Here is a 24,095-nt window from a genome sequence, read left to right as displayed (position 1 = left end):
TGTAACACATTTCGGGATATGTACACTTGTTTTTGATCATTTGCAACCTTTTCTACAAAGAGCCAAACAAATAAATGGTCGACATGTGAAGCAGATATAATAACAGCGACGACTGTTGACTAAAACTGAACGACGACCAAAACACTGAGGATAAAATACTTACATCATCTTTGGCTTGGAAGAGATACTCATTGCCGTCCGTGAGCCTGCGGAGGTGAACACACACATTAGCAGGAAGTTCAAACTGCACACGCTGGCGTCCGTTAGGTTCTTTTTTTAAATGAAAGAACTGCAGCGTTTTGCTTAAAGCTGTCTTTGATGTGTTTCTGATTCGTCCAGTCTGAAACTCACTTCAGCTTGAAGACGTGCTTCTTCTTCTTGTAGTCCAGCGCCACCTCGCAGACGGCGTCCTTCAGGCTGATGGGGATCTCGCTGTGGTAGGGAATGCCCTGACTGGCGCTCTTCTGATCCTTGTAGAAACCCATCTCCTGGAGGTTGATCACACAGTACACATTGTGCCACGACCTGCAGGGACACGAGCAGACGTCGACCTCATCGCTAAGCTTTATTTTCTTACAATAACAGCAGCTCACAAGCGTGACTTATTATTATTTGGGTTATGATTTCTTTCCAGGTGCGTCTGCAGGTGATCCCCACCTGTTAGAAGCCTTCTTGTTGTGCCCCTCCCACTCGTGTTTGCGGTGCAGGAAGGTCTCCAGCAGGGGCTTGGGGGCGTCAGGTTGGGTTTTGGCCGGCAGGGTGGCAGCTTGGCTGGGCTTGCCCTTGCGAGACGCCCCCGGAGACCCTGCGGGGCTGGGCTCCGACACCCCGTTCACCACGTCGGCCCCTTCGACGTTCTCCTGGAAACAGAAGAGAGCATCAGAGGAGAAACTCGTTTATGAGTGAAATAAGAAGGGAAGCTGTGAATCAGAGTTATGAGAGCTGCAGCATGCAGAGCAGTTTGTAGAAACTAAAACCCGAGACCAGAAGGATTCGACTGCAGGCCTCTCCTGAATCTACACTTGTCTGCACTCGCCTCACATAAAACTCCTAAAACCAAACTGACGTCAAATATTCCAGGATGACCAATCCTGGGAAAATGCAAGCAGATTAAAGTGGACTAAACCAAACCAGCTGAGGGAAACCAGCGGGTCCATCTACTCCGAGTGTAAGGATCCCATTATCTCGCTCTCTGTTACCTTTATTAAACTGACATTCAGTTCATATCAGGCCACATGATTATTATTATTATTATTATTTGCCCCGATGCAGGAACACCACATGCCTGCGGTCTGTTGTATGTCTGTTGGCAAGAACTTAATTAAAAACAAGTTAATCCAGAAAAACTGGCGGCATACTGAGGCAACACCTGAGGCTCAGTGGTTCCAGGGTCGTCACCACTTTGGCCAGCGGACCGGTAAAGTGAATCCATTCAAACTTCCTGTCATACATCTTCTGTTCCAGTGGTGGGCGCTCATATTAAACATGACTAATGAGGAAGCAGTAATCCCTGTCAACCAAAACCCCTGCAGACTGCTCTGAGCACCATTTCATTAAATTTTTTCTACAATTGGATCTGGATGATGTCAGAGAGTGAAAGCCCCACCCACTAGCTGGTCCAATGGTCTTTTTAAGAGGAGCAACCAATCAGAAAAAAGGTGGGTTAATGGGAGAGTGGCCCAAAGGAATTTGAAGTACTGATCATGCAAAGCTACCCTAGTATGTCCAAGTATAAAACTATAAAGCTGAACATGAACAGGTCACCTGTAACAGGTTAATAACCCCACTTCCCTACCTGTGAACTGCTCAAACCAACACAACTACTGCAGACTTCTGATTGGCTCATTGAGCCTCTGACATCAGCTACATCAGCCTCGTAAAGCAGCGTTTTAGCTCAGTGTTATTCGGTGTGAGCTGAGCTGAATTTCTGCAGTGATTAGAGAAACATTTGTATTAAATATTAAGATTTCAAACATGCTCTGATTACACACTTTACCACATGCACAGTGCCAACACCACTCAGAAACGCACAACACGGTGGCGAGCGTGAAGAAAGAGGAGGACAGGGAGAAGCCAGCACAGGTAAGAACAAAAAACACACCAAAAAAAATCTCAAACAATTATGGACAAAATTGCTTGGAAGTCATTACTGGGTGTCATTGTTGGTGAGGGGAGAAGGCGATTGGCCTAGTATCATAAACAGATTTGACTCTTTCCACACCACACCCACTCCAACCGGATGCTTATTACCCCGTTACTGAGCTCTTCAAGGGATGGACGAATGGGCAGTTCGAAGGCTGGACCGATCCTGGACCGATCCTGGGAGCTTTAACTGAAGAGCTGGACCGATCCCGGGAGCTTTCAATTAGAACTCACGAGGAGCGAAACTGATGCTGGAAGACTTTACTGGGCTCGGGTTATCCTCTGAGCTTTTACTTGAGTGTTTCCTCACGGCTTCAGCGTTCTCCTTCTCAAACACTCGACCAGTTATTCAAGGGATTTGTTAGGACTTGGATCAATCCTAGGAACTCTCACCAAAGGACAGTCCGGATCAGATGTAGGGGCTCCAACTTGTACTACTATTACCTATATTTAGTACAGCAGTTTTTCCTAAGAATTTTACTTGAGCTTGTTAAAGGCTAGACCAGATCCAAGTGTTCCTGTTTCAGTGTTTTCTCCACCAATCAACTATTCCTGAAGAACGATCGAAGCCTGGAGCTGAAGCAGGTGTTTGTTTGATTTTTAAAATTTTTTGCAACTGACAGTAAAGACCATTTTTTACTGCTTAGCAGTCTTTCCTGAGAACAATTACTTAATGACTGAAGAGCTAAACCGATGCCAACAGCCATGCTATCCTCTGAAGACTGCGCTGATTTTGTTATCATTGAATTTAAACTTGAGCCTGAACCTTTGGCTGTGATACAAGTCGTTAGAAATTAACCTTCTTAGCGAATTATAAACACTTGACTTGTACATAAAAGCTCATTTTCAGTAACTTGGAGGATTACATCTGTAAACCTGTGCAGATGTTGTACAGATTAAATCCACTGTAGAACAAATTTCTGGGCTTTTCTAACTGAGGCGGTCCATCTGTGTTTACTTTCAGGTTACAGAACTAGTCTTAGGTGTTAAACTCAGCAGGAACGCTGATTTATTGGGGTGAACTGAAATATATTGGATTTGTCAGGGGACGAAACATTTAGCTTATCTGATCTTTTTCTTGACTCTGTAAAATAACTAAATATATTTGACTAAAGGAAAGCCCCAGGATGAAAACTGGTGAAAATCATTAGATGCAGAAACACAACAGAACATCCAACTGAAACACTAATGATGGTGACAGCATGCAACACAAACACCAACACTGTACATGGAGAGAAAAGTGAAAAGTATGCATGGACAACACGTGGACTGGTTGGTTCTGACGGGTTTATTGGGGAATGTGTGTTAGTCGGGGAACGACTGAAGGAACTGCATCGACATGCAAAAACAAACCGTGAACAGAAAAAAGGAAATGACAACAAACAATGAAAACAAGACAGGAAACAGCATCTCAGTGATACAACAGCAATAAATACAATGGGGAGAAACGCCCACGGTGAGACGTGTGGCTCTGGATGGTTGTAAATAGGTGGAGAATCAGTTTGACATGAGGCGGTGGAATGATTTTTAACATGGATTGTAGGTGCAATGATTACATGTAGGGAGCAGCAGTGAACGAACACTCAGGGGCCGAATACAGCGGAGCGTTGATACAACGCCAGCTATGACCTCAGCGGGAACATGCGATTGATTTTAAGGTAAATTTTAAAAGTTGTGATGACATCAGCGTTGGAGTCAGGTGTTCCTATTAAAGTGGCCACTGGGTGTACGTCACAATATTAACGTCCCTTATTTGGATTTCTGTGTTTCTGACAAATGAGTCGTGAACGGTGTAAGTATGAACATGAATGAAAGTTGGAGGTGGAAATGTAAGTCAGGGCCTGCCTCTGGTGTGCAAAGACGGAGAACAATTAACACGAGTTCACTGTTAAATAGTTCAGTTATACATGTGTTATTATCATTTTCCCTTTAGTTTCCACTTTATAAGCTGATACATCTGCTTTTTAATTCTGTGTAACTTACATTACTGCACAAATATGCATTTAATGGTTTTTATAAGTACAATATTAAAGAGATAATAGAGTGTTTAACAGAGTTACATGGAAAGGACATACACGTGTTTTATGAGATGGTGAATGGTCTGTGGACGTAGGCACAGGTGGAGCAGTAGGTGCACTTTTCCATTTGTTGGGATGTTTTTGGATTTATTTTTTTTTAAACTTTGGTATCAATGATAGAGGTTAAATATAACTTCACGTGTTCTGACAAATACATAAAAACTAACATGATTCATGATTTACTGCATTTAGTGAACAAATCGCAACAACAGGCTGAAGGTCATTTATACTGGTGGGACAAAGACGCTACAATCTGTGTTACTGTAGGGATAATTCTGTAGTTACTTTGTTATAAATTTATATCATGAATATTTTTATTATATTTTGAACTCAAGACTTTTTTTTGCTATATGAAGATCTCTTTTCAAACTGTAGTTTTATTAAGCCAAATACCATTTGAGTGATTTAAGGTATTTGTTATATATATATTTCATTTCATCTGTTTGGAATTGAGCTTAAAGTACAGACTGACAACGTAAAGGTTTCTTCCTGTTAAAAGGGAGTTTTTCCTTCCCACTGTCGCCAAAGTGCTTGCTCATAGAGGGTCATATGATTGTTTTTCTCTGTATGTATTACTGTAGGGTCTACCTTACAATATAAAGCACCTTGAGGCGACTGTAGTTGTGATTTGGCGCTGTGTAAATAAACCTGAATTGAATTGAATTGAAAGTGTTATCAATCAAACTAAACTTAAAGGTTTTATTGTAAGACAAAAACAGTAAGACGTGCTTTTTCTTAACATCGGGATAAATCAGCTTCAGTTTGAATGACTGATAAACTGATTAAAATTGTCTTTGGTTTTGTTTCATGGTGAGTCACGATATGCTGATGACACCACGATTTACATTTCAGAAAAAATCTCTTGTATGAAAATGGAACAAATGCTTTAAGTGGCAGTTTGTGGCTTTAAGGCTCATTCTGAGTTTAAGATGTCTTTCTGTTTGTGTCCTCAGTCATTCATATTCCACAGGGTGAGTTTATAAATGATGACATAAACTAGCAGGAACATTAAGAACTGAGGGGAGAGGATGACAGGAGTGTCGAGCTGAGAGAGAGGAGGAGGAAAGGGAGGGAAAGAAAAATGAGGAGTGGTAAAAACTCTGGTTTGAAGTGAAAGAACACAAACACTGCTTTCCTCCTGTCTTTGTCCAGCCTCTGTCACTGAACAAAGTGGAACGTCAGGGAAGTTTGGTTCATATTAAAAGTTCCCACCAAAGTAAAAGGTCTCAAACTCAAAGGTGATGCTGAAGTGCAAAGGCTGCATCTGCAGGCTTTCTTAAAAACAGCCTATCAGCTGTGATTCCTCACGCTAAGAGTCCGTAAACAAATATGTGAAAAGAAGATTACACCTTGAAAGCTAAACTCATTGTAAAATAAGACATTAATAATCAGAAAGGAGCAGCAAACGATAAATGCTGGAGATGTGAGGACGTGTGTGCGCTGTGGGTGCAGGTCAGGGTGCAGCGGCGCCCCTGCGGCTCTGCAGGGTGCCGCTGTATTTCTGGTAGGCGAGTGAGCGGTAACTAACCCTGGGAGACTCCTGGTCGGACGGCAGCCCGTTCTGAGACGCCGGCTCGCCCACCCTGCAAAAAGCACAGCGACGCACAGAGTTAGATGCACCTCAGTGGGTTCGTCCCTGAAGACTGAACGAACTCGCTCAGCTGGCGAAGTTAGAGGATTAAACTGACAACCTTCATGTGAGCGCTGCGAGCAGGCTGCACGGTTTAGGTGCAAACATGTCTGCAAACATTCGTTAACAACTCTAATAACAACAATAATTTAATGAAAATATTTGTCACAATAACATTAATGCCAACTGTGAAAAAAGACAAAAAGTACTCTGACGACAACACAAAGCAGTTACTGAGGAAATACGACCAAGTCGCAAACAATCAAAATGCTGCTTACAGTATCCAAAGTTTCCGACGCAAAGGAAACTTCCCAAAAAGGATTTAAACAAAGACGGAGACAAATTATCAGGAATTATAATTTAACTCTTAATAAGTTCTGTTAACTCATTGGGGCAAAAGCCCAGAAATGAAAGAAACACGAGACGTTAAAACACTTCAAACAGAACTTTTCTTTGATTCTTTGAACTAAAACCAGACAACTGCCCAGTCCGTACATCGGTTTGGGACTGCCGATGACAAACTGACGCTCTCACCTTTGAGCTGCAGCGTCGGCGGGCTGGGCCTCAGCGGGCGGAGGTTGTCTCTTCTTCTCTTCTTCCTCTTGCATTCTTCTCACTTCCAGTAACTCCATCTGGAACCAGTAAAACAAACTCAACGTCCCGTTTTTCAGAGCTGAGATTTAATCCAGTGATGACACTTTCCCGTGGCGCGCGCTCACCGTGGTCAGCCTCTCCAGCGCAGCGAAGCGTTCCTCCCAGGTGGCGGCCGACTTCTCGAAGGCCTCGTGGCGTTTGATGAGTTTCTCCACCTCGTCCACGCTCTGCCCCATCTCCCTGCTGGACAGGTAGGGCTCCTGTCCCAGCAGCCACGCCTCGGCCACGCCTGCGTCCCGCGAGAACTGGTGCACCTCCAGCACTGGAAGCAAATCCACACCTTAGACCGAATCCACCCGCTCACCTCGGACTATAAACTGAACAGGAGAGAGGCACTTACCCAGTCTAAGCCACTCCCATCTGTCCTCCCACTTGTCAATCATGTCTTTCCTCTTGTCCGTCAACTGAAGCAACTTTTCTTTAATCTGCGAGGAGGAAAGATTTGAAAGTTCACGACTTCAGTAAAGAGATGACATCACCACAAACAGAGTAATGAATGATTTCGCGGCAGCTTCCGCGCGCTCGGCCTGCTCGCTCTGAGTGTCTGGAAAATGTGGGAAGTCTCCACCTCCTCTGAAGCGTAGTGCTTCCTGGCTAGCAGGGCTTTGCCCAGCTCGATGCAGGCGGTGAAGCTGTCGTTGCGGGCGTCGATCTCCGCCTTGATGCCCTGGTGGTTGTTCATTAGCAGCTCCACGGACGAGACGTCCCTGAAAACAAGCACGAAGTCACATGAGCGACGTTTCTGATCTGAACCCCCAAACATTCAGAAACATTTAGGATGAGCTTTTAAAATAAACCTGTAAAGGGATACAGTTATTACAGGAAGCTCCGCCCCCTCCGTGCCTCCTACCTGGGCTTCTCCTGAGCCTCGATGAGGCGGATGACGTCTTCCATCCACAGCATCAGGTCGCGCACCATGCTCAAGAAGCGGAACTTGTCTCCGGTGTCGACCAGCTTCGCCCGCCGGCCCTCCACCGCCTCCAGCAGGTTCTTCCAGGCCTCCAACACCTGAGGGGGGAGGAGACGACAAAGAGCGACGGTCAGCCCCGAGTGACGAGAGGCTCAGAAGACCTGGTTTAATTAATGCAGTCTAAAAGGAGCCGGCTGGGCCTCTGAGAATCAGGGACAGGGACAGGAAGTGATGACATCCAGACTCAGATCACTTGGGGGGGGGGGGGGGGGACTAGTAGATCTAGTGTTGCAGGCCACCAGCTGTGCTGTCGGGCAGCGTAACAGCCTGAGGGCACAAATAAAAGCCAATCACAGCAAATAAAAAGTCATACGTGCAGAGTGCAGAGGCCAAAGCTGGACAGCAAACAGCAGCACTTCCATCAGTTATTACATCAGCTGTTATCTGTTTATTCGTGCCTCTGTTCGGATTTCAGACGATGACGTAAGCAGACAGGATATATCGTCTATCTGAGAAGCAAGCGTGGACTGATTCTGCTTCATGCTTCTGGTTCCTGTGGTTCATATTAAACATGATCAGGTTCTAATAATGAGCTCAGAGACCCCCACGAAGCTACTCTGGGATCTGTATGATGTCACAGAGAGGGGATCGCAACATGTAGCCAATCGGTTCAATGCTGTTTTAAAGTGGGAGGAGCTAAAGCTGTTTCGGAGCCAGGATCAGAGAAAGAAGGATTATTTTGAACTGTGAATCATTCAAAGCTGCTGTAAGAACAAAAATATTGCTTTCACACTAACTGCTGAATGTAGCTGATATATTACTAATTCTGAAGATTACATTGTTTGTTACTCATTAAAAGCACGTTTTCATTCTAACTGATGACTTTCTGCAGAAATGTGTGTTTATGTGAATCTGCACATTAAAGTCCAGTTTTAACCAAACTGACCGAATTATTCTGGACTTTTTATGAAATTGTGTCTTTTAAGCTTTTCACACATCTTTCAGTTTGTGTTTGTAACATTTATCGATGAATCCCGGCTGCAGATGTTTTACTGTGTTTGAGGACGCGGGTTGTTCAGGGTGAATGTTTACAAAGCCGAACAACCCGGCTGACCGTCATCGTTTCAGAATAACCCCTCTGACTCTGCGACTCGTCAGCTGATGGAGTCGTGGCTGCGGAGGACTGCAAGCTGAACGCTCTGGCAGCTAACGAGGAGGAAGCCTAAAACTATTTAAAAGCATCTTTAAGGAGGCCAAAACTGTCAGTCTGTCGTCTTCTGTCTCTGCCGAGTCAGCAGACTCAAACTCTGGTTGCAAACTAGGAGCAGCGCTTGTTTTAATCCCCTCTGCGGCCCAGGCGGGCGGAGTTCCTCCCACACAAAGGAGACAAAGAACAAATGGTCGGAGCGTTTGCGGGGAACACTAAGCTGCATGGGAAAGACTAAAATGTTACTGCAGCTCATCAACATTTTAGTCAGACTGGAGGAAAGAAAGCCTAAAACTGCAGCCAAAATGAAGACTGATGCAAAGCCGATGTTTGTGGTAAACAGAGTCTCACCTCTCCCTTTCTCCTCTGGGCGGTCAGGGAGGAAACGGACATACAGGGAATGGTCAAAACACAACGCCATCAAAAACACTCAGTGCTCAGCATCAACAGTCCAGCTCCAGCAGGGCGGGACTGACGCGAATACGGAGCAAACCCAGCAGCTCGCAGGTCGGCCTGTTTAGGATCCTTTTACCATGTTCATGGTTACAGAGTAACATCGTGTTTTCAAAGCACGACTCGAGATTTCTTCCACAAATAGTGACGCCGGACCCGACAAAGAACAGAGGCACAGGAACGTTAAACAGGAAGAGGTGGAGCCACGAGGTGTGCGAGCTGCTCAGCTGCTTCTCTGTTCAGGCCAGCACGCCGTCTCCTCTCTGGAGTCAAATCCTCATTTGAAGGTTTTTCACTAATGTTTTATTAAACTGTCCTGATTTACAGAAACATGACGCTGAGATGTTTGAGGACACGTGGGAGCTGGAGGTGATGAGACTGCAGACAGGAGGAGTCCTGCTGTCACAGCAGGGCTTCCTGTTTCTCGCCCGTAACCTCTCTGAGTGACAGCAGCGAGCCGTGCACGATCCTGCACGCTGCACACGGCAGCGACCACGCGCACGCTCCCGTTCACCTCTGACGCTTAACCTGAACTCCTGTTTTAAATGATTTTTCCTCATTATGGGAATAACACAATAAAGCTGGAAGTGTACAGCGTGTTCCCAGGATTTTGACCATGCCCTGTAACATCCTAAAATTTTCTGTGAGTTCAAACGTTTAGCTTCCCTTCGCCTCTCGATCTGTGACTCCAGCTCGTGTCCGAGTGTCTCAGAGAGCGCAGACCTAAAATTATTACTGTGACATAAAGTGCCTGAGCTGCGCAGGAAGAGTGCGGTGTTAGTGCGGCAGCAGTGCAGCATGCGTGAGGCGAACAGCCTTTTAAAGTGACGTCACGACATCAGCGCTGCGTCCAGCTCATTGGTCAGTAAGAGGAGGAGGAGGAGGAAGATCAGGGTGCAAGTGAACTGAGCTCAGTGCTGATGTGGTTTCTCTGCACCTCTGCTGCCTGACACCGAGGCTCACCTCTCCTTCTCGCTTCTGGATGTCGTCGGCTTTGTCTCCGGCGTACGCCGACTGCAGGCGAACGGCGTCCTCCTGAAGCTGCCGCACCTGCGAGAGAAGCAGCACGGAAACGTTTCAACATACGGAACAGCTTAAAAACACACGAGGCGGGAGACGAGAAAGAGAAGAGGGAGGAGGATAAATACTCACCTGCGTTCCCAGCGCCTGAATGTCGTGTTCAAAGGTGGTGTGCATCCTCTGCAGGGTCTCCACCGTGTTCTGGTCTCGGCCCAGCTCCTCCGGCAGCTTCTTGTGTTTGTCCAGGATGCGGTTGAGGATCTCCTTGGCGTCGTGGTAGAATTTGTGGAGCTCGTAGGAGGCGGCGAGGATCTGCGTCCGTGTGTCGATGAGCTCCAGCAGGTCGGCCCAGGCCTCGTTCAGGCCGTCCTTCCACTCCGCGATGGTGGCGGCGTCGCCGTGGCCGGTGTTGATCAGCTCGTCCGCCAGCTTGTTGACGCCGTCCACGCGCTCCTGGCCGATGTTGCCCGTGTCGCGGGCGAATTCTCTGAAACGCTCCTGCAGCATCTGCAAGAGGAGAGGAAATAGAAAATGCCACATTCACAAACGAAGTGGTGTCTTTAAATCTTTGTGACGTCCAGTTTTCACTCGTTTTTATATGGACATGTCGGGTTTTTTATGCTTTCATAAGAACCACAGAGGCGCCTGCACGGCGTGAGGAGGCGGCTGATAAAATAACTCACGGTGACGTGCTCGTAGTCCTGTCCCAGCTCGTGCGATCCGGCCACCACCTCCCTCTCGGCGATCCACTGCTCGAGGTCGTCCACCTCCCGGTTGAGCTGGAAGAGGCGGAAACGCTCGTCCAGCTTCCCGCGGCGCTCCTCGGACAGATCCTTCAGGCCGGCGTACAGCTTGTCCACCTGAGACTGACGCATGCCGATGCGCTCGCTGCAGGACAGATTTTAAATCCTCATTATTCGCTAAATTCATTCCTCTCTGAGACAAAGCAGGAAAACGGCCTCACCTGTCGGGGTGCCCGGCAGCCACCAGGCCCCGGCTGGTGCTGGACAGCTGATGGACGGTGTCGGCGTAGTCCTCCACCGCCTGCTCCAGGATCTGATGCTTCTTCAGCATGGCCACCGAACTCTGCTCGTCCTATAGGCACACACAGACCGGCTGATTTTAACAAAAGCAAAAGTTCAGATTTTTCTGGACTTTCCAACATGATTCAAAAAGAAACTAAATTAAAGAATCAGAAACAAGAAGTGAGAAAGGAGAGAAGATGCTGAGGAAAAGAAAAGTGAAGGCAGTGGAAGGAAAGCTGGGAAGGTTAAACAGCTCAGAGTTTCCCCTCACCTGCAGAGTTAACCTGAGACCAACACCACAGAAAAACCAAAGTGAAACCATCAGCCACCTCCAGAGTTTTTAAAGTGAGCTGAGCAGCAGAAACAGCAAACAGTCCGATACCAACACAAAAGCAAAGAGAGGAAGCGGGAGGTGCCCGAAAACCAAGAAAGAGGAAGTTTTTAACCAGGAGGACAGAAACAGGGACCGACCGACTCTCTGTAACATCGTCTTTATTTAAATCGTGCAGGATGTTTCCTCAAGATGGTTCGAAGAGTCGAGGAGTGTTTGAGAAAAGTATTAAGCTGTTTAAAGATATTTTACGGGAAAGTTAAAAGGTTAAAAGCCGCAGTTCCTCTAATGTCCACTAGAGGCTCCAGCAGTGAGTCAGTCCCCATAGACATGTTAAAACTTTACAGCAGAAACAAACATGTTTACAGCCTGATACACAAACTGTTCTCTGTGGATTATTTCCCCCTTCATAAAAACTATATTCAACTTTAGTCACAGATTAAAGATTAAAAGGAAGTAAAAGACAGGAAGTAGAATAAGAGTGTCTCTCTATGCAGAGGACAGGTTTTCTGTACTGGAGGAGACGTTAACAGTTTATCTGGGGTTCATTTCAGGAGTCAGAGACAAATATAACAACTGCTTCATAACTCACCTGTTTAAGTTATATTTAGGCTTAAAACTTGCATTATTAGGGGCGTGGCCTCTTTGACTGACAGGTGGGTGGTGACACAGGGGGTTGTAGCTGCTAGCTGTCTGCTAGGCCTGGTCTGGAGCGTGTTAGCACAATAACCTCACAGCAGCCATATTATTGGTGGGATAAAGACACTAAAAGTGCTTCAACGGCACAAACGGAGCGTCCGAGAAGTCCGAGCTGCAGTTTTGATGCACAGCGAAATTCTGGGATTTGGATGTTAGGATGTTACTGAGCACTGATCAGGTGAGATGCTCCCACACAGTTTGATCACCAAACTTAACTCTGGCCTTCAAAACATCTAACAGTTGAAACAGAACAAACACCCAGAGAGATACAAGGCAAGTCTCGACAAACATACAGCTAATGAGATGAAGCGCCTCTAAGCTTTTCATTAATGTCATTTTTCCTGCAGAGATATCCAGTGCTGCTCTCTAAAGCCAGGAGGACCAGGTCAAACACACTGTGCCTGAATGTAACACAGGGCTGCTGCAGGGCAGGCAGAGAGGACTGCAGGAAAATAATCTGGGAAGATGTTGTTCTTAGAGATGCTTTTATTCTGAAAATCTGAACACATCCACCTGCAAAGCTGACTCTGTTTGGTAAGATGATGTACCGAGGTGCCAGTGCACTAAAACCTGACTCAGGTTTCCATCACACAGCCTAATCTCACGTCTTAGAGCTCTGTTAGTTTGAAACTGTCCGTCCTCTAACAGGCAGCCCCCCCCCCGGCTCATCCCCTTACCTTGGCCTTCTCCTCTGACATCATGTACAGCTCCTGCTCGCTCATCCAGGCCTCGGCCTCGGCGGCGTCAAAGTAGTACTGCTGCGCCTCGTGGGCCTCGCTGAGGCGCGTGTGGCGCTTCTCAGTCTCCTTCTTGATTTGCTCCCACAGCGATTGGAGGTCGGCGAGCCGCTGGCGGATCAGCTCGGTCGTCGGGCTGTCCTCGCGCAGGACGTGCTGGCTGCGCTCGAAGATGTCGTCATAGCGAGGCTGGTGGCCCTGGATCTCCTTCTGCAAGGTCTGTGAAGGTCAAAGGTCACAGGAGGGTTACTGCTTTCATCTTTAATGAAATATTACGAAATTCCCAAACAGGAAGTGCTTAGAAATAAAAACCATCAACATGTGAAAAATGTGCAGTTTGCAGGTAAAGGTGAGGCGTACCTGGTTCTTCTTGATCAGGAGCTGGACCGTCTGCAGGTTGTGTCCGTGGTCGGTTGAAGTGGCCAGAGGCATCCTCTCCTCCACCCACAGCTACACACACACACACACACACACACACACACACACACACACACGTCACCCGTTAGTCCCACAGCAGAGCTGCTACACAGATCAGTGTGACTGCAGCAGCAGCTGAGAAATAAAACTGCTGCTACTTCCTCTCTGACGCTTTTACTTCTGGTTCCTTCTCAGACGCCTTCTTTCAAAAGTCGTTTCTGAGAAACGTGGAGACGAGGTTTGTGTTCATGTTATTAAAATATAAATCTGTCATCGTTAATGGACCAAAATCACATTAAAAAATTATTTAAATTATTTATGTACTATTATTAATCTACTCTACTGTTTTTGTTTTGTGTGTTTCACTTTGAATTTGTCCATTATTTATTTTATTTTCATAAAGAAAATATCTTTAAAATACTAAATACCTCTCTCTCTCTGTCATATTCATATATACACATACATATATACATATACATACACATATATACATATATACATACACATATATACATATATACATACATATACATACATATACATATATATATATATACACATATATACATACATACATACATACACACATATATATACATACATACATACATACATATATACATACATACATACATATATACATACATATACACATACATACACATATACACATACATACACATATATACACACATACACATATATACACACATACACATATATATACATATACATACATATATATATATATACATATACATACATATATATATATACACATATACATACATATATACACATATACATATATATATACACATATACATATATATATACATATATATATGTATATGTATGTATACACACACACACATATATACACATATACACATATATATATACATATATATACACATATATACAGAGAGAGAGGTATTTAGTATTTTAAAGATATTTTCTTTAATTTTCCATTTCATGTAGTATTACCTTTTTTTCCTGTAGTTTTTCTTTGATTCCTTTTCATTTATCTCCAAATTCTTTTACTTTTAATGTTTCACACCAATATAATAGAAATTAATTAATTAATTTTGTATTTTACTAACTTTTTCTTGGGCCCAGATGATTTCTTTTCACTTTCAGAGGTCGTTACATTAAAAACTTACGATCTCGTCCTCCACGTCTCGGTTGAACTGGTGGATCTCCCGCGAGGCCATGAGGTGGTCTCTCCTCTTCTTCAGTGGCTCCTGGAGCGTCTGGAACTTCCTCTCCACGGTGACTCTCTGTCCATCCACCTCCTCAGAGCCTTTCCCCTCCTGGCTGAGGGCCTGTGACTGTTTCTGCAGCTCCTCCACCTCCTTCTGACGCACCTCCACCTGGCTCTCCAGGATCTGCAGGAGGACAGTTTACAGGTGAGACGGGGAGAAGACGCCGCTGCAGCCACAGACACGAGCACGCCCCCCCCGCCGCAAAAACAGAAAATATGCGAATGAAGTCTAAGACAAACAGTTTGTTTCAACAGAGCTGAAAGTTTTCTGATATTCGGTTCAATCGTCGGTACGATGTTGCTTTATTTGCATCTTTTTGCTTTAATGAGGAAAATGAAATAATTTAATAAAATATCTTCAGAAAATATTCTGATGAGGAGCAAATGCAAAAAACGAAATATTAAAAAAATGCAATGAAGACAGTTAAACCTAAAAACGAAATAAAATCAAAATTTAAAAAATAAAATATTTAATTTGGTGTCAAAAATCAATAAGCAGCAAAAAGAAATGAACCATAAACCAAAATAAATAAAATAAATAAGAGAAGCTTAAAACTCAGTTAATGAGTAAATACAAAACTGTCAAGCAAAGAGAAATAAATTAAAGCGTCAAATGTATAAAATAAAATGAAAATATTAAATAAAAATACATTAGATTAACAAAATAGTGTTGCTCACTGAAGAACCAAACATATGGTGTTAAATTAATTCATAAAAATAAAAAAATAAACATTTTTTTTAAACTCGTTCTCGTCTTATTTTCCTTTAGTATTGTTAAAAATGTAAAATAAAAAAATCTCCTGACGTCCGAGAAGCGACTGACAAACACAAAGAAGAACGGCTGCAGCAGAAACAGGACAGCCTGAACTAAAATTAGAGCAGCGAGGAAGACGAGGAGGAGGAGGGTTTGTTTTCCTCCCTCTCTGTTTAACAGATCAAACACTCTGCTAATGAGCTCCCTCCAACACCACACACACACACGCTCCTGTTTTACATCTCTGTGAGGACCTCACTGTTACTCTTACATTAATAAAACCATCATCGGCACCATCGAGGACCTTCATCTTTAAAACCATCGTCGGTAGAAAAACGGCGAGGTCCCCACAAACACGGCTGTCCGTGCTCTCAGCGTGGGCTCGACACTCAAGTGAAAGATTACGTAAGAGCTGCGAGAGGATCGAGTGCAAGGCTGAATTATGTAAAAGCTGCTTAGAAAGCATGACGGTAAAGATGGAGGACTCGCTTTAACGACGACCTTCGGATCAATCGATTTATTATTATCATCTGCATTATGAAAAAAGCTGTTTGAAGTCATTCGAAGCAGAGAGCGACAGCAGAATAACACGAGCCAGGGGTGTGCCTAAAGAAGGGGGGGACTGGGGCCCAACCTGCCCTGCTGTTAGCATGAAATCAAAGGTCCAGGTTTCTCCTCCTTCACGCATCACTGCAAATATCAGTTTACAGGGAAACCCTCCCGAGACAGCTGATAAGGTAATAATAAACTGTTTTTAGCCAACATCGTGCAGATATACAGCTTATAGTTTACACTGAAAGGAAACCGTTTATGGCGCGTCGTCCTCACCTGCTGCTTCTTGAGCAGGATGTTGACCGAGGTGAGGTCTTTGCCGTAGTCGTCCGACTGCAGCTGCGCCTCCAGCCCGCCCAGCCACTTGTCGAGGTCGGCGCAGCTCTGCGTGAACAGCTCGGCCTTGTTGGCGTCGAACAGACACTTGGCTTTGGTCTGCGTGGTGGACTCCAGCTCGTCCCACATCGTCTGCAGGGACGCCAGCTTCTCCTTCACCATGGCCTCCGTGTCTGGTTTCTCTGCCATCAGCGTCTGCCCGTCCTGCGGCACAGGAGGTTTCAACCAATCGTCAGAGCAGGAAACAACATCACATCTACACCTTGAGCCAAGCGGTTGATCTGGACTGGATAACGCTCCTGAGTTCTGGGATCATAGCTTAAATACAGGTGATGTCACAGGGCCATCTTTTACATACAGTGTGTGGATATATTTGTGCTGATGTGTGACGTTTATGCTGTTAACTGGAAATGATGCTTTTGCTCTCAGTGATGTCACCCAGCACCGACAGGCTGCATGCTCTCATACTCTAACAGCTGCTCGGCTCATTTTTGCTGCGTAGTTTAGTCCACAGTCTCCTCCTCGGTCTGACTCCGTCTCCTCCCTGCTCACCTTGTTGATCTTGTCCAGCCACTCCTTGTTGGACTGCAGTTCAGCCATGAAGGCCTGGTGTTTCAGCCACTTGCTATGGAGGTTCCTGGCCTCGTCGTATGACATGTCCTGAGCCGTCAGCATCTTCTCATTGATCCACAGGGACAGCTGAGGACACACAGCCGGCAAATGAGCTCAGACACCAGCAGCAGCTGAAGCAGAGGCTAAGCCCTCCACACTCTGGGTGTTTCGTGTGTTTTGAATGGCGGCGCTTTACCTCCTGACAGTCCTGCAGGAACTTCTGCAGGTCTCTGTTGTCCTTCAGCCTTGTCAGCAGGTCGCTGGCAGCCGCTCGGTTCTTCTTGTGTCTGCAAAACAAAAGTTATTGTTTCGTTTTTCTGCAGGAAGGTTAAAGTTTGTAAAGCTCACGTTTCACTTTAACATCGTCACACATATCATAAACAGAAAATCAACAAATGATCCTCCCTCCCTTCCCGGATCGATTTCTCACACACTGACAGACTCTTGGTCACCTCTGGTCGATGGAGTCCACCTTCTCCTGGATGCGCTCGGCGTTGATGTTGCCGTCAGCAACCAGGCGGCGTCCGGTGTCGACCACGGCGCCGATCTTCTCCTCGTTGGCGTCCATGGTGGTCATGAAGTCCTCCTGCTTCTTGATAGCAGCCTCGGCGCCTTCCAGGGTGGTGGGCATCTCCGTGTGAGCCAGGACGTACTCCTGGTGGAGGAACGCAGAGGAGTCGTTAGAAACTAGCATCTGGACGATGTCATAGAGAGGGGTGGGGCTTTCTCAAGGCTGCACGAGGGGCAGCCAATCAAAACAAAGTCATTTTGAAAGGGGTTGTTTCAGAATGAAATGTAAGAACAATCTTAAAACCATCGTACGTCTACGTTAAAGTGAAGGAAGCAGGCTGAGGTTGTTACACAGAGATGATCTCCGCCTGAGCTACAGCCACCAGGCTCCAGCTTTAACCACCAACTTTAATTCGTCTGATGTAATCCTCCCATCTCCGCTAACTAATGACCCGCCTGGCTAAGCACAGCCTTCATCATCATCATCATCATCAGGATTTCCACCATTTTCCCAGAGGAGGAGAAGACCTAACGCAGAGACATTACCATTTGTTCTGGAGTTTTTATTAATTATTAATTAATGTTCTGTTTAACTAGTAAAAGAAACATGTTCTCTTTAGAATGTGTGAGTGAGCTGAAGTTGTTTAAGTGGACAGAAATGAGTTACTGTAGCTCACACACTGAGGGTAAACATGTGGCTGTAATGGAGGCTTTTCACCAGCAGGTGGCAGCGTCTGATCTGAGAAAAACAACAAACCCGTTTCTAATCTGAAGTGTTCGAAATCACTGCTGATGATTCTGTTAATCCTGGACTGTGACGCAGGCCGAGGCCTCTGATCGCACTGCGTCACAGCGAGCGTCACGCTCACGCTGCTCTCCTATCACAGGGCTGGCTGAACTTCTGAACTACCTTACGTCCCGTCACTCTCGTCTCTCAGCTTCACAGCTGAGCGGCTACTTGACCTTTGACATCCTCTGCAGAACGTTTGAGCTCTCGGGACTGTGTGAAGCTCAGAGACTGAGGCGTCTTTATTTTATACCTCTTTGTTGTGCTCTGACTACAGGTGTTTAATCGGGTAAAAGTTATGCAAAGAAAGAAAGAAGCTGGATTCTTTCCCAGCATGCACTTGGGGAGAGGAGATAAACACTGTGCAGGGGGGGGGACTGGGCCAAAATCATGTGACGGTGGCCTCGACAAACGCCAGGTTGCAGATCGGAGACCGTGAGTATCGTTAATACGACGGCGGTTCACTCTGTGCCCACATCACATGACCCTCTGAAACATTTCGTCAGCAATCCAAACACACTTCCTGTCGTCTGTATCCATGGTAACTGAGGCTTCAGATTCTACACCGCAGAGCAGAGGTGAGATGGAACGGCGGGCTCACCTGGTTGTTGAGGAAGGCCTCGGCCTGCTTGGTGTCCCGGAGGAACAGCTGGTAAGCGTGAGACTGGGACAGCAGGTTCTGCCGGTTCTCCCACATCTTGTGCAGCTCATTCCAGCCGGTATCGAGCGCCTGCAGCCGCTGTCGCAGGAACATGTACTGCGCGTCTGTCTGGCCCTGCGTCACCATCTCGCCCATATCCCGCATCTTCTGGTAGTCCTCCTCGTAGTTGCGGATCTCGTTCTTGATGCCCTCGTGCTGGGCCAGCAGCTTCTCGGCCTCGGCCAACGTGTTGGGCATGTCCTCGGAGGCGATGACCGTCTGTGTCCGCGACAGCCACGACTGGAAGTCGTCCAGGTCGCGCAGGAACTGCTGCAGCTTGCTGGCTTCGCCCAGAGACTCCTCCCGGTTCTTCATGGTGTCCTGAAAACAGCCAGGAGATGATTAGCGGCACCAAATTCTCCGTTTGGCAGTTATATACAGGCACGAGGAGGAAAGCCTACTTTCATCTCATCCCAGACGCCGGTGATCTCAGCCAGACGCCCTTTGATGGCCTCAGACTGTTCCGGGTGTTCGGACCCCAAACGCTCCGCCTCCTTCCCGAGGTCGCTCAGCTTGTCCTGGATGGCCACGAGGTCGCGCTCCATCCCAGTCAGCTTCCTCTGCAGAGCCATGACGCCGGCCAGGTCGTTCCCCAGCTCCTGGGTCGACTCGATCACCTGCACACAGACGGAAGGTAAAAAGATCGATCAGGCACCACAGAGTGGTTCCTTGTAAAAATCCCGCCTCTCGTCATTCACTGGTTTTGGTAATTTGGCTCTGTTGGTACCTTGGTCTTCTCTTTGATCCAGGACTTGGTCTCGTTGCACTCCAGGTGGTAGTTCTGGACTCCCAGAGCAGAGTTCAGGCTTTCCTTCTTCTGATCCACCAGATCTCTGAACTGACTCCACCTGGACACAGAAACACCGTCAACTCTGATACGATTTACCTGCTCAGGAACGTTTTGATGCGTTTTCCCAGGAGCAGCGATAATCAAAGCCGGTTAAGCCGATCAATCCTGCAGTTCACTTATTATCAATTTTACTTTGATGCCATTCAAACTCATTTTATTTTATTTACCTTCTCAGTTTTAATAACAGCTTAACTCTGGTTTAGCACCAACATTGGTTTTTACGTTTAATCTTGAAATATAAACCAACATTAAAGCTTTTTTTATTCTATGATTAGAAATCGAAACCTAAAATTACGATTTATTCTGTTGCTTCCAGCTTCAGAAACAGCTAGCATTGGTCTTTAGTGTAGTTTTAAAAATCACCTTCAGTTACTCAGACTTCATTCAAAACTTTGAAATGAGTCTTAAACGAGTCAGGGAAGCTCATTTCAGACTGATGACGGGGATGCTGAGGTGAGCTGCTGAACCTTTCTGTCAGTTAGCGCTGCTGTTTTTGTTGCTGTTAGCTGCTGCTAGCTGCTGTTAGCCAGCATTGGAAAACCTTTCCTTGAAGTTGAGCTAACATTGTTGGACTCTACACTTTCACTGATTAAGCGCTCATATGATGTGAGAATGTAATCAAACTGTTTATCAGAGATAAAGTATGATTTTTAGGACACTCAAGGCTAACATTAGCTGGCAGATGCTAGCTCATAACTAGCTGTTGATGTTTAGCCAGCTCATTGTTAGCCGTGAAGGCAGGGTCACATGATTAATCTACTGAAAATAAGTAATTATTATATAGTGTCCATATGGGGCGTACTGCAAGTAGCTGGTCTGTAACCACACACATAAAATGTGATTAGACGTCTCCGTCACTGTATTCAATATGGCGAAGCAACATGGCAGCTTCCATAAACCAGCGGCTGCTTCTATGCATTTTTAATGCTGGGAGACATAATTACACCTAATCAATGAATATTTATGAGTACAAAATTCTTTCCTATTAAATAACCTAAAATAATTACTAACTTCATCTTTAAAGTGTCTTTATTGACATGAACAGGCTTTAATAACTGCAGGGTTATGTTCCGTTTTTCTGTTAGCTTAGAACAGTTTGTCAGAAAGAAACTTTGAAGCCGACCAGGATCCAGGAGTGTCTGGAAGTTTTTCCACTGAGACGGAGCAAAGCTGGTGTTGCTTCATAAATATTTCATATTAAAGTGAAATAAGAAATATTTAGAGTTATTATTTCATGTTTTTAACCAAATATCACAAACGTATCCAGATGCAGAGCACCTGCTGGTGCATGGTTTAAGTGTTTGACCGCTCTGGTTCAAAGCTCTGATTGATTATTTTCATTTAAAACAGGTAAAAATACATTTAAGCCTCTTTTTAATCTCAGTCCAGCTTCACTTCCTGACTCGCCTCTGATCAGCTGCTAAATAAACTCAGCTGACCGACATGCTCGCGTTCCTCTCCGCCGTCTCCTTCAGTCTCAGATCGGTTTCTTTGTCGTTTTTAATCTCGCTTCCTTCACGAGTCTAGTCGCCATGCTGTCATTAGAAGCCTGATAATCCCAGTTTGATTACCTGGTGTTGAGTTTGTCCTGCTGGGCTTTGATCTCCTTCTCGCTGGGATGTCCGCTGTGAATCAGCTGCCTGGCAACCTGGTTTACCACGGCAACCCGTGACGCCTGGCTGTTCATCTCCGGCTCCAAACTCTCGAACCTGAACAGAGACGGTGAGTCGGACGTCACGAGGATCATCGGCATGAATATTTCAAAAAGATTGAAACCCTGTTAATCCGTATTTCAAACAACAAACAGCTGCAGGACAGAGTTTTCTTTGCTCCTAGAGGCTGATCAGGAGAACCAGGATGAGAGGTCAGAGGTGTGAGCAGGCGGGCTGCTTTAACTCTCCCAACAACCTATCAAAGTTGGATTTTACACCAAAGGTTTGAGCGGCTGGATCGGGCCATGGAAAGCTCTCTGGAAAACTCCACCAACGATGGTTAATCAAAAGTAAAGAGTTTAATCCTGAGGTGGACCTGTTCTCATCTACAGCTCCGTGTTTTTATTCCTGCTGCAGAGATTAAATTAAACCCGAACTCTTAAAACTCCAGTTTTAATCAGACTTTCGTTCTTTCACAAAGTTTGTTTTCATGGGGCGTGCTATGGGTTTGACTGCTTTTATAACACAGGTGTGTGTGTCGCTGTAATTCAACCTGCTAATAACTAACGGTGACCGGTCCAGGGTGTGCGCCACCTCGTGCCCTGTGGCAGCTCCCGCCCGACCCTGAAGACCAAACAGACATCCTCAAAACTGTCAGCAGGTTTAACGCTGCAGAGAACCTGCTGAAGTCTGAGTTTGATTACAGTTTAAGAGCCTTCTGGTCCTCACAAATGCAGTCAAACACACACACACACACACACACACACACACACACACACACACACACACACACACACACACAACCAGCGTCTGGGATCAGATCCATGTGATGTTTTGTGGTCAAACAAAACAGAGACAAGCAGCTGAAAACCAGAGAAGAAGGCTGCTGTGAACGAACCATGTAACCACACGCACACACACACACGCACACACACACACACACACACTCTCTGAAGAACCTGTGTGTGGTGTAAATAACAGTTTACTGGTCTGTTCCCACAGCTTCCACTGCTGGAACATTATTTCTGGCCCTGCTGGGAGAAGAGGGCAGTATGTTTGATGGAGCAGTAAAACACCCCGTAACTGAGCCGTTAAACGGGCGCGCTGACTGTGGGCGTAACCTGGACAGGGTGGGGCACGGCGTGCGTTTGCATGAGAAATCTGATATTTTCCGTTATTCTTCGACGATCCAATGGCGGGCCGGTCCTTACCGGTGCTGGACGACCTCCAGGTCCTCCAGTTTCTCGGGGATGTCCATGCTGTTGAGCCACTGCTCCTTCTCGTCGATCCACAGCTCGCAGGCATCGGCTTCGCTCATCATCTTGTAGAGTGCCAGAGCGTCCTGCAGCGCCTGCTTCCGGAGCCGCGTCAGCTCGGCCACCTCCTTGTAGCGCTCCTCGATGCCCGCCAGCCGGCTCTGAACCTGCGAGCACACAAGCCGTCAGTGGGGTGCGTTCTGGGAATTTAAGCTTTACCTGATTTGAAGCTTTGCTGCGACGTCACCTCCTCGGAGTTGGCCTTCTCGGGCGGCAGCGTCCGCGACTGCTCGTGCAGGGCGTCGATGACGGGCCGGTAGCTGCCGATCTCCTCGGCCACGTCCTTGTGCTTCTTCACCAGAGCCTGAGTGGAGAACTCGTCGTGGCCGACGTCGACGCTGGAGACGATCCGCAGCACGTCCAGCATCCACGTGTCGATGTCGTCCGCATCAGCCTGCAGACGGAAAAACAAACAGCACATTTACCTTCCTGTGTCAGGTGCTCAGGTGAGTTTGGTCGCTGGTTTCTGAGACTGGAGACTGTTTTCACCTGGAACTGGTGCTGGTTGCAGGCCTCCTGCAGGCGGGCCTTACGGACGGCGGAGAGATGCTCCAGAGCCGCCCACTGCTCCTGCGGGAGGATGGAGGAAGGCGTTAGGAACAGACAGGGATTCATTCGTGTCATGAGTGACCGCGGCACAGGTGCGTCGTACCTGGATGTCCTTAATTCGCTCTTTTATCTTGTCGGCTCCAAAGTGGTTGTCGGCCACCAGCTCCTCACCCTGTTTGATGGTCTGCTGCAGGTGGGCGGCTCGCCCGCTCATCTCGTCTTCGAAGGCTTTGTGCTGGCTCAGCAGTCGCAGCGAGCCCGTGAGGTCCTTCCCATAATCCTCGGAGGAGAGGATCTGCTCCTTCTCCCTGATCCACCCCTCCTACAGTCCCCACACACACCCACGCTTCAGTCACACCTCCTCAGAGCGGGAGCTCAAACCACTGATTTACTATAAATAAATAACAACAACAACAACAACAACAACAACGGATCACCTCTTCAGCCATTTCCCAGAAGAACTTCCAGAGGCGGCGGGACTCCTCGAGGCGCGCTCGCCGCTCAGCTGCCAGCTGGTTCAGCTCCTGGTAGCAGAACTCGAGGTGAGCAACTCGGTCCTTGATGATCTGAGGGTCACACGGCTTATAATCTGAGGAGGAGGAGCAGGAGGTGAGATGGAGGCGTTATTGAAGAACAAACAGTTGGAACTAAGCAGGTAACATCTGCGTGTCGCACCTTCGGTGTCACTGGCAAACTTCTGAGCGTTGCTGTTGACGTTTCGGACTCGGTCGGCCTGGATGCTGATGTCCGCCTCCACCAGGGCGTGTTTCTGCAGCAGGTCCTCCACGCCCAGCAGGTGCTTCCCGTAATCCTGAGACAGCAGCAGCATCTGGAGGTGGAGAGCACAGGGGCGGAGGTTAAACCAGCAGCAGAGCACAAGCACGAGTCCTCAGAGGAAAAGTAAAGAAAT

At 46.6% G+C, this 24,095-nt stretch overlaps 1 protein-coding gene across 2 annotated transcripts in view; it reads right to left on the bottom strand.

The window, feature by feature from the left end:
• Nucleotides 1–24,095, bottom strand: part of LOC100711069 (spectrin beta chain, non-erythrocytic 1) — a 97,486-nt gene that overhangs the window by 2,542 nt on the left and 70,849 nt on the right. The window contains exons 14-44 of one of the 2 annotated variants that reach the window (XM_025897720.1): nucleotides 23,861–24,014; nucleotides 23,623–23,774; nucleotides 23,289–23,507; nucleotides 23,126–23,206; nucleotides 22,824–23,030; nucleotides 22,532–22,743; nucleotides 21,240–21,377; nucleotides 19,546–19,666; nucleotides 19,220–19,435; nucleotides 18,720–19,139; nucleotides 17,274–17,476; nucleotides 17,018–17,108; nucleotides 16,762–16,908; nucleotides 16,150–16,413; nucleotides 14,467–14,691; nucleotides 13,247–13,336; nucleotides 12,827–13,105; nucleotides 11,059–11,189; nucleotides 10,778–10,982; nucleotides 10,227–10,601; nucleotides 10,038–10,124; nucleotides 8,973–8,987; nucleotides 7,355–7,512; nucleotides 7,073–7,211; nucleotides 6,845–6,929; nucleotides 6,570–6,766; nucleotides 6,385–6,482; nucleotides 5,749–5,803; nucleotides 658–860; nucleotides 352–525; nucleotides 164–206 (exon numbers count right to left, since the gene is read on the bottom strand). In XM_025897720.1, coding sequence (XP_025753505.1) covers nucleotides 164–206; nucleotides 352–525; nucleotides 658–860; nucleotides 5,749–5,803; nucleotides 6,385–6,482; nucleotides 6,570–6,766; nucleotides 6,845–6,929; nucleotides 7,073–7,211; nucleotides 7,355–7,512; nucleotides 8,973–8,987; nucleotides 10,038–10,124; nucleotides 10,227–10,601; nucleotides 10,778–10,982; nucleotides 11,059–11,189; nucleotides 12,827–13,105; nucleotides 13,247–13,336; nucleotides 14,467–14,691; nucleotides 16,150–16,413; nucleotides 16,762–16,908; nucleotides 17,018–17,108; nucleotides 17,274–17,476; nucleotides 18,720–19,139; nucleotides 19,220–19,435; nucleotides 19,546–19,666; nucleotides 21,240–21,377; nucleotides 22,532–22,743; nucleotides 22,824–23,030; nucleotides 23,126–23,206; nucleotides 23,289–23,507; nucleotides 23,623–23,774; nucleotides 23,861–24,014 — 5,184 coding nt within the window. The remainder of the gene's footprint in view (nucleotides 1–163; nucleotides 207–351; nucleotides 526–657; nucleotides 861–5,748; nucleotides 5,804–6,384; nucleotides 6,483–6,569; nucleotides 6,767–6,844; nucleotides 6,930–7,072; nucleotides 7,212–7,354; nucleotides 7,513–8,972; nucleotides 8,988–10,037; nucleotides 10,125–10,226; nucleotides 10,602–10,777; nucleotides 10,983–11,058; nucleotides 11,190–12,826; nucleotides 13,106–13,246; nucleotides 13,337–14,466; nucleotides 14,692–16,149; nucleotides 16,414–16,761; nucleotides 16,909–17,017; nucleotides 17,109–17,273; nucleotides 17,477–18,719; nucleotides 19,140–19,219; nucleotides 19,436–19,545; nucleotides 19,667–21,239; nucleotides 21,378–22,531; nucleotides 22,744–22,823; nucleotides 23,031–23,125; nucleotides 23,207–23,288; nucleotides 23,508–23,622; nucleotides 23,775–23,860; nucleotides 24,015–24,095) is intronic. The other variant, XM_013264363.3, reaches the window with a different exon arrangement.

This window comes from Oreochromis niloticus, linkage group LG13 (assembly GCF_001858045.2).
Source record: "Oreochromis niloticus isolate F11D_XX linkage group LG13, O_niloticus_UMD_NMBU, whole genome shotgun sequence".
In the NCBI taxonomy this organism is placed as follows: domain Eukaryota; kingdom Metazoa; phylum Chordata; class Actinopteri; order Cichliformes; family Cichlidae; genus Oreochromis; species Oreochromis niloticus.
The sequence above is the reverse complement of the archived record's forward strand: the minus strand, read 5'-3'. Positions and strand labels throughout refer to the sequence as shown.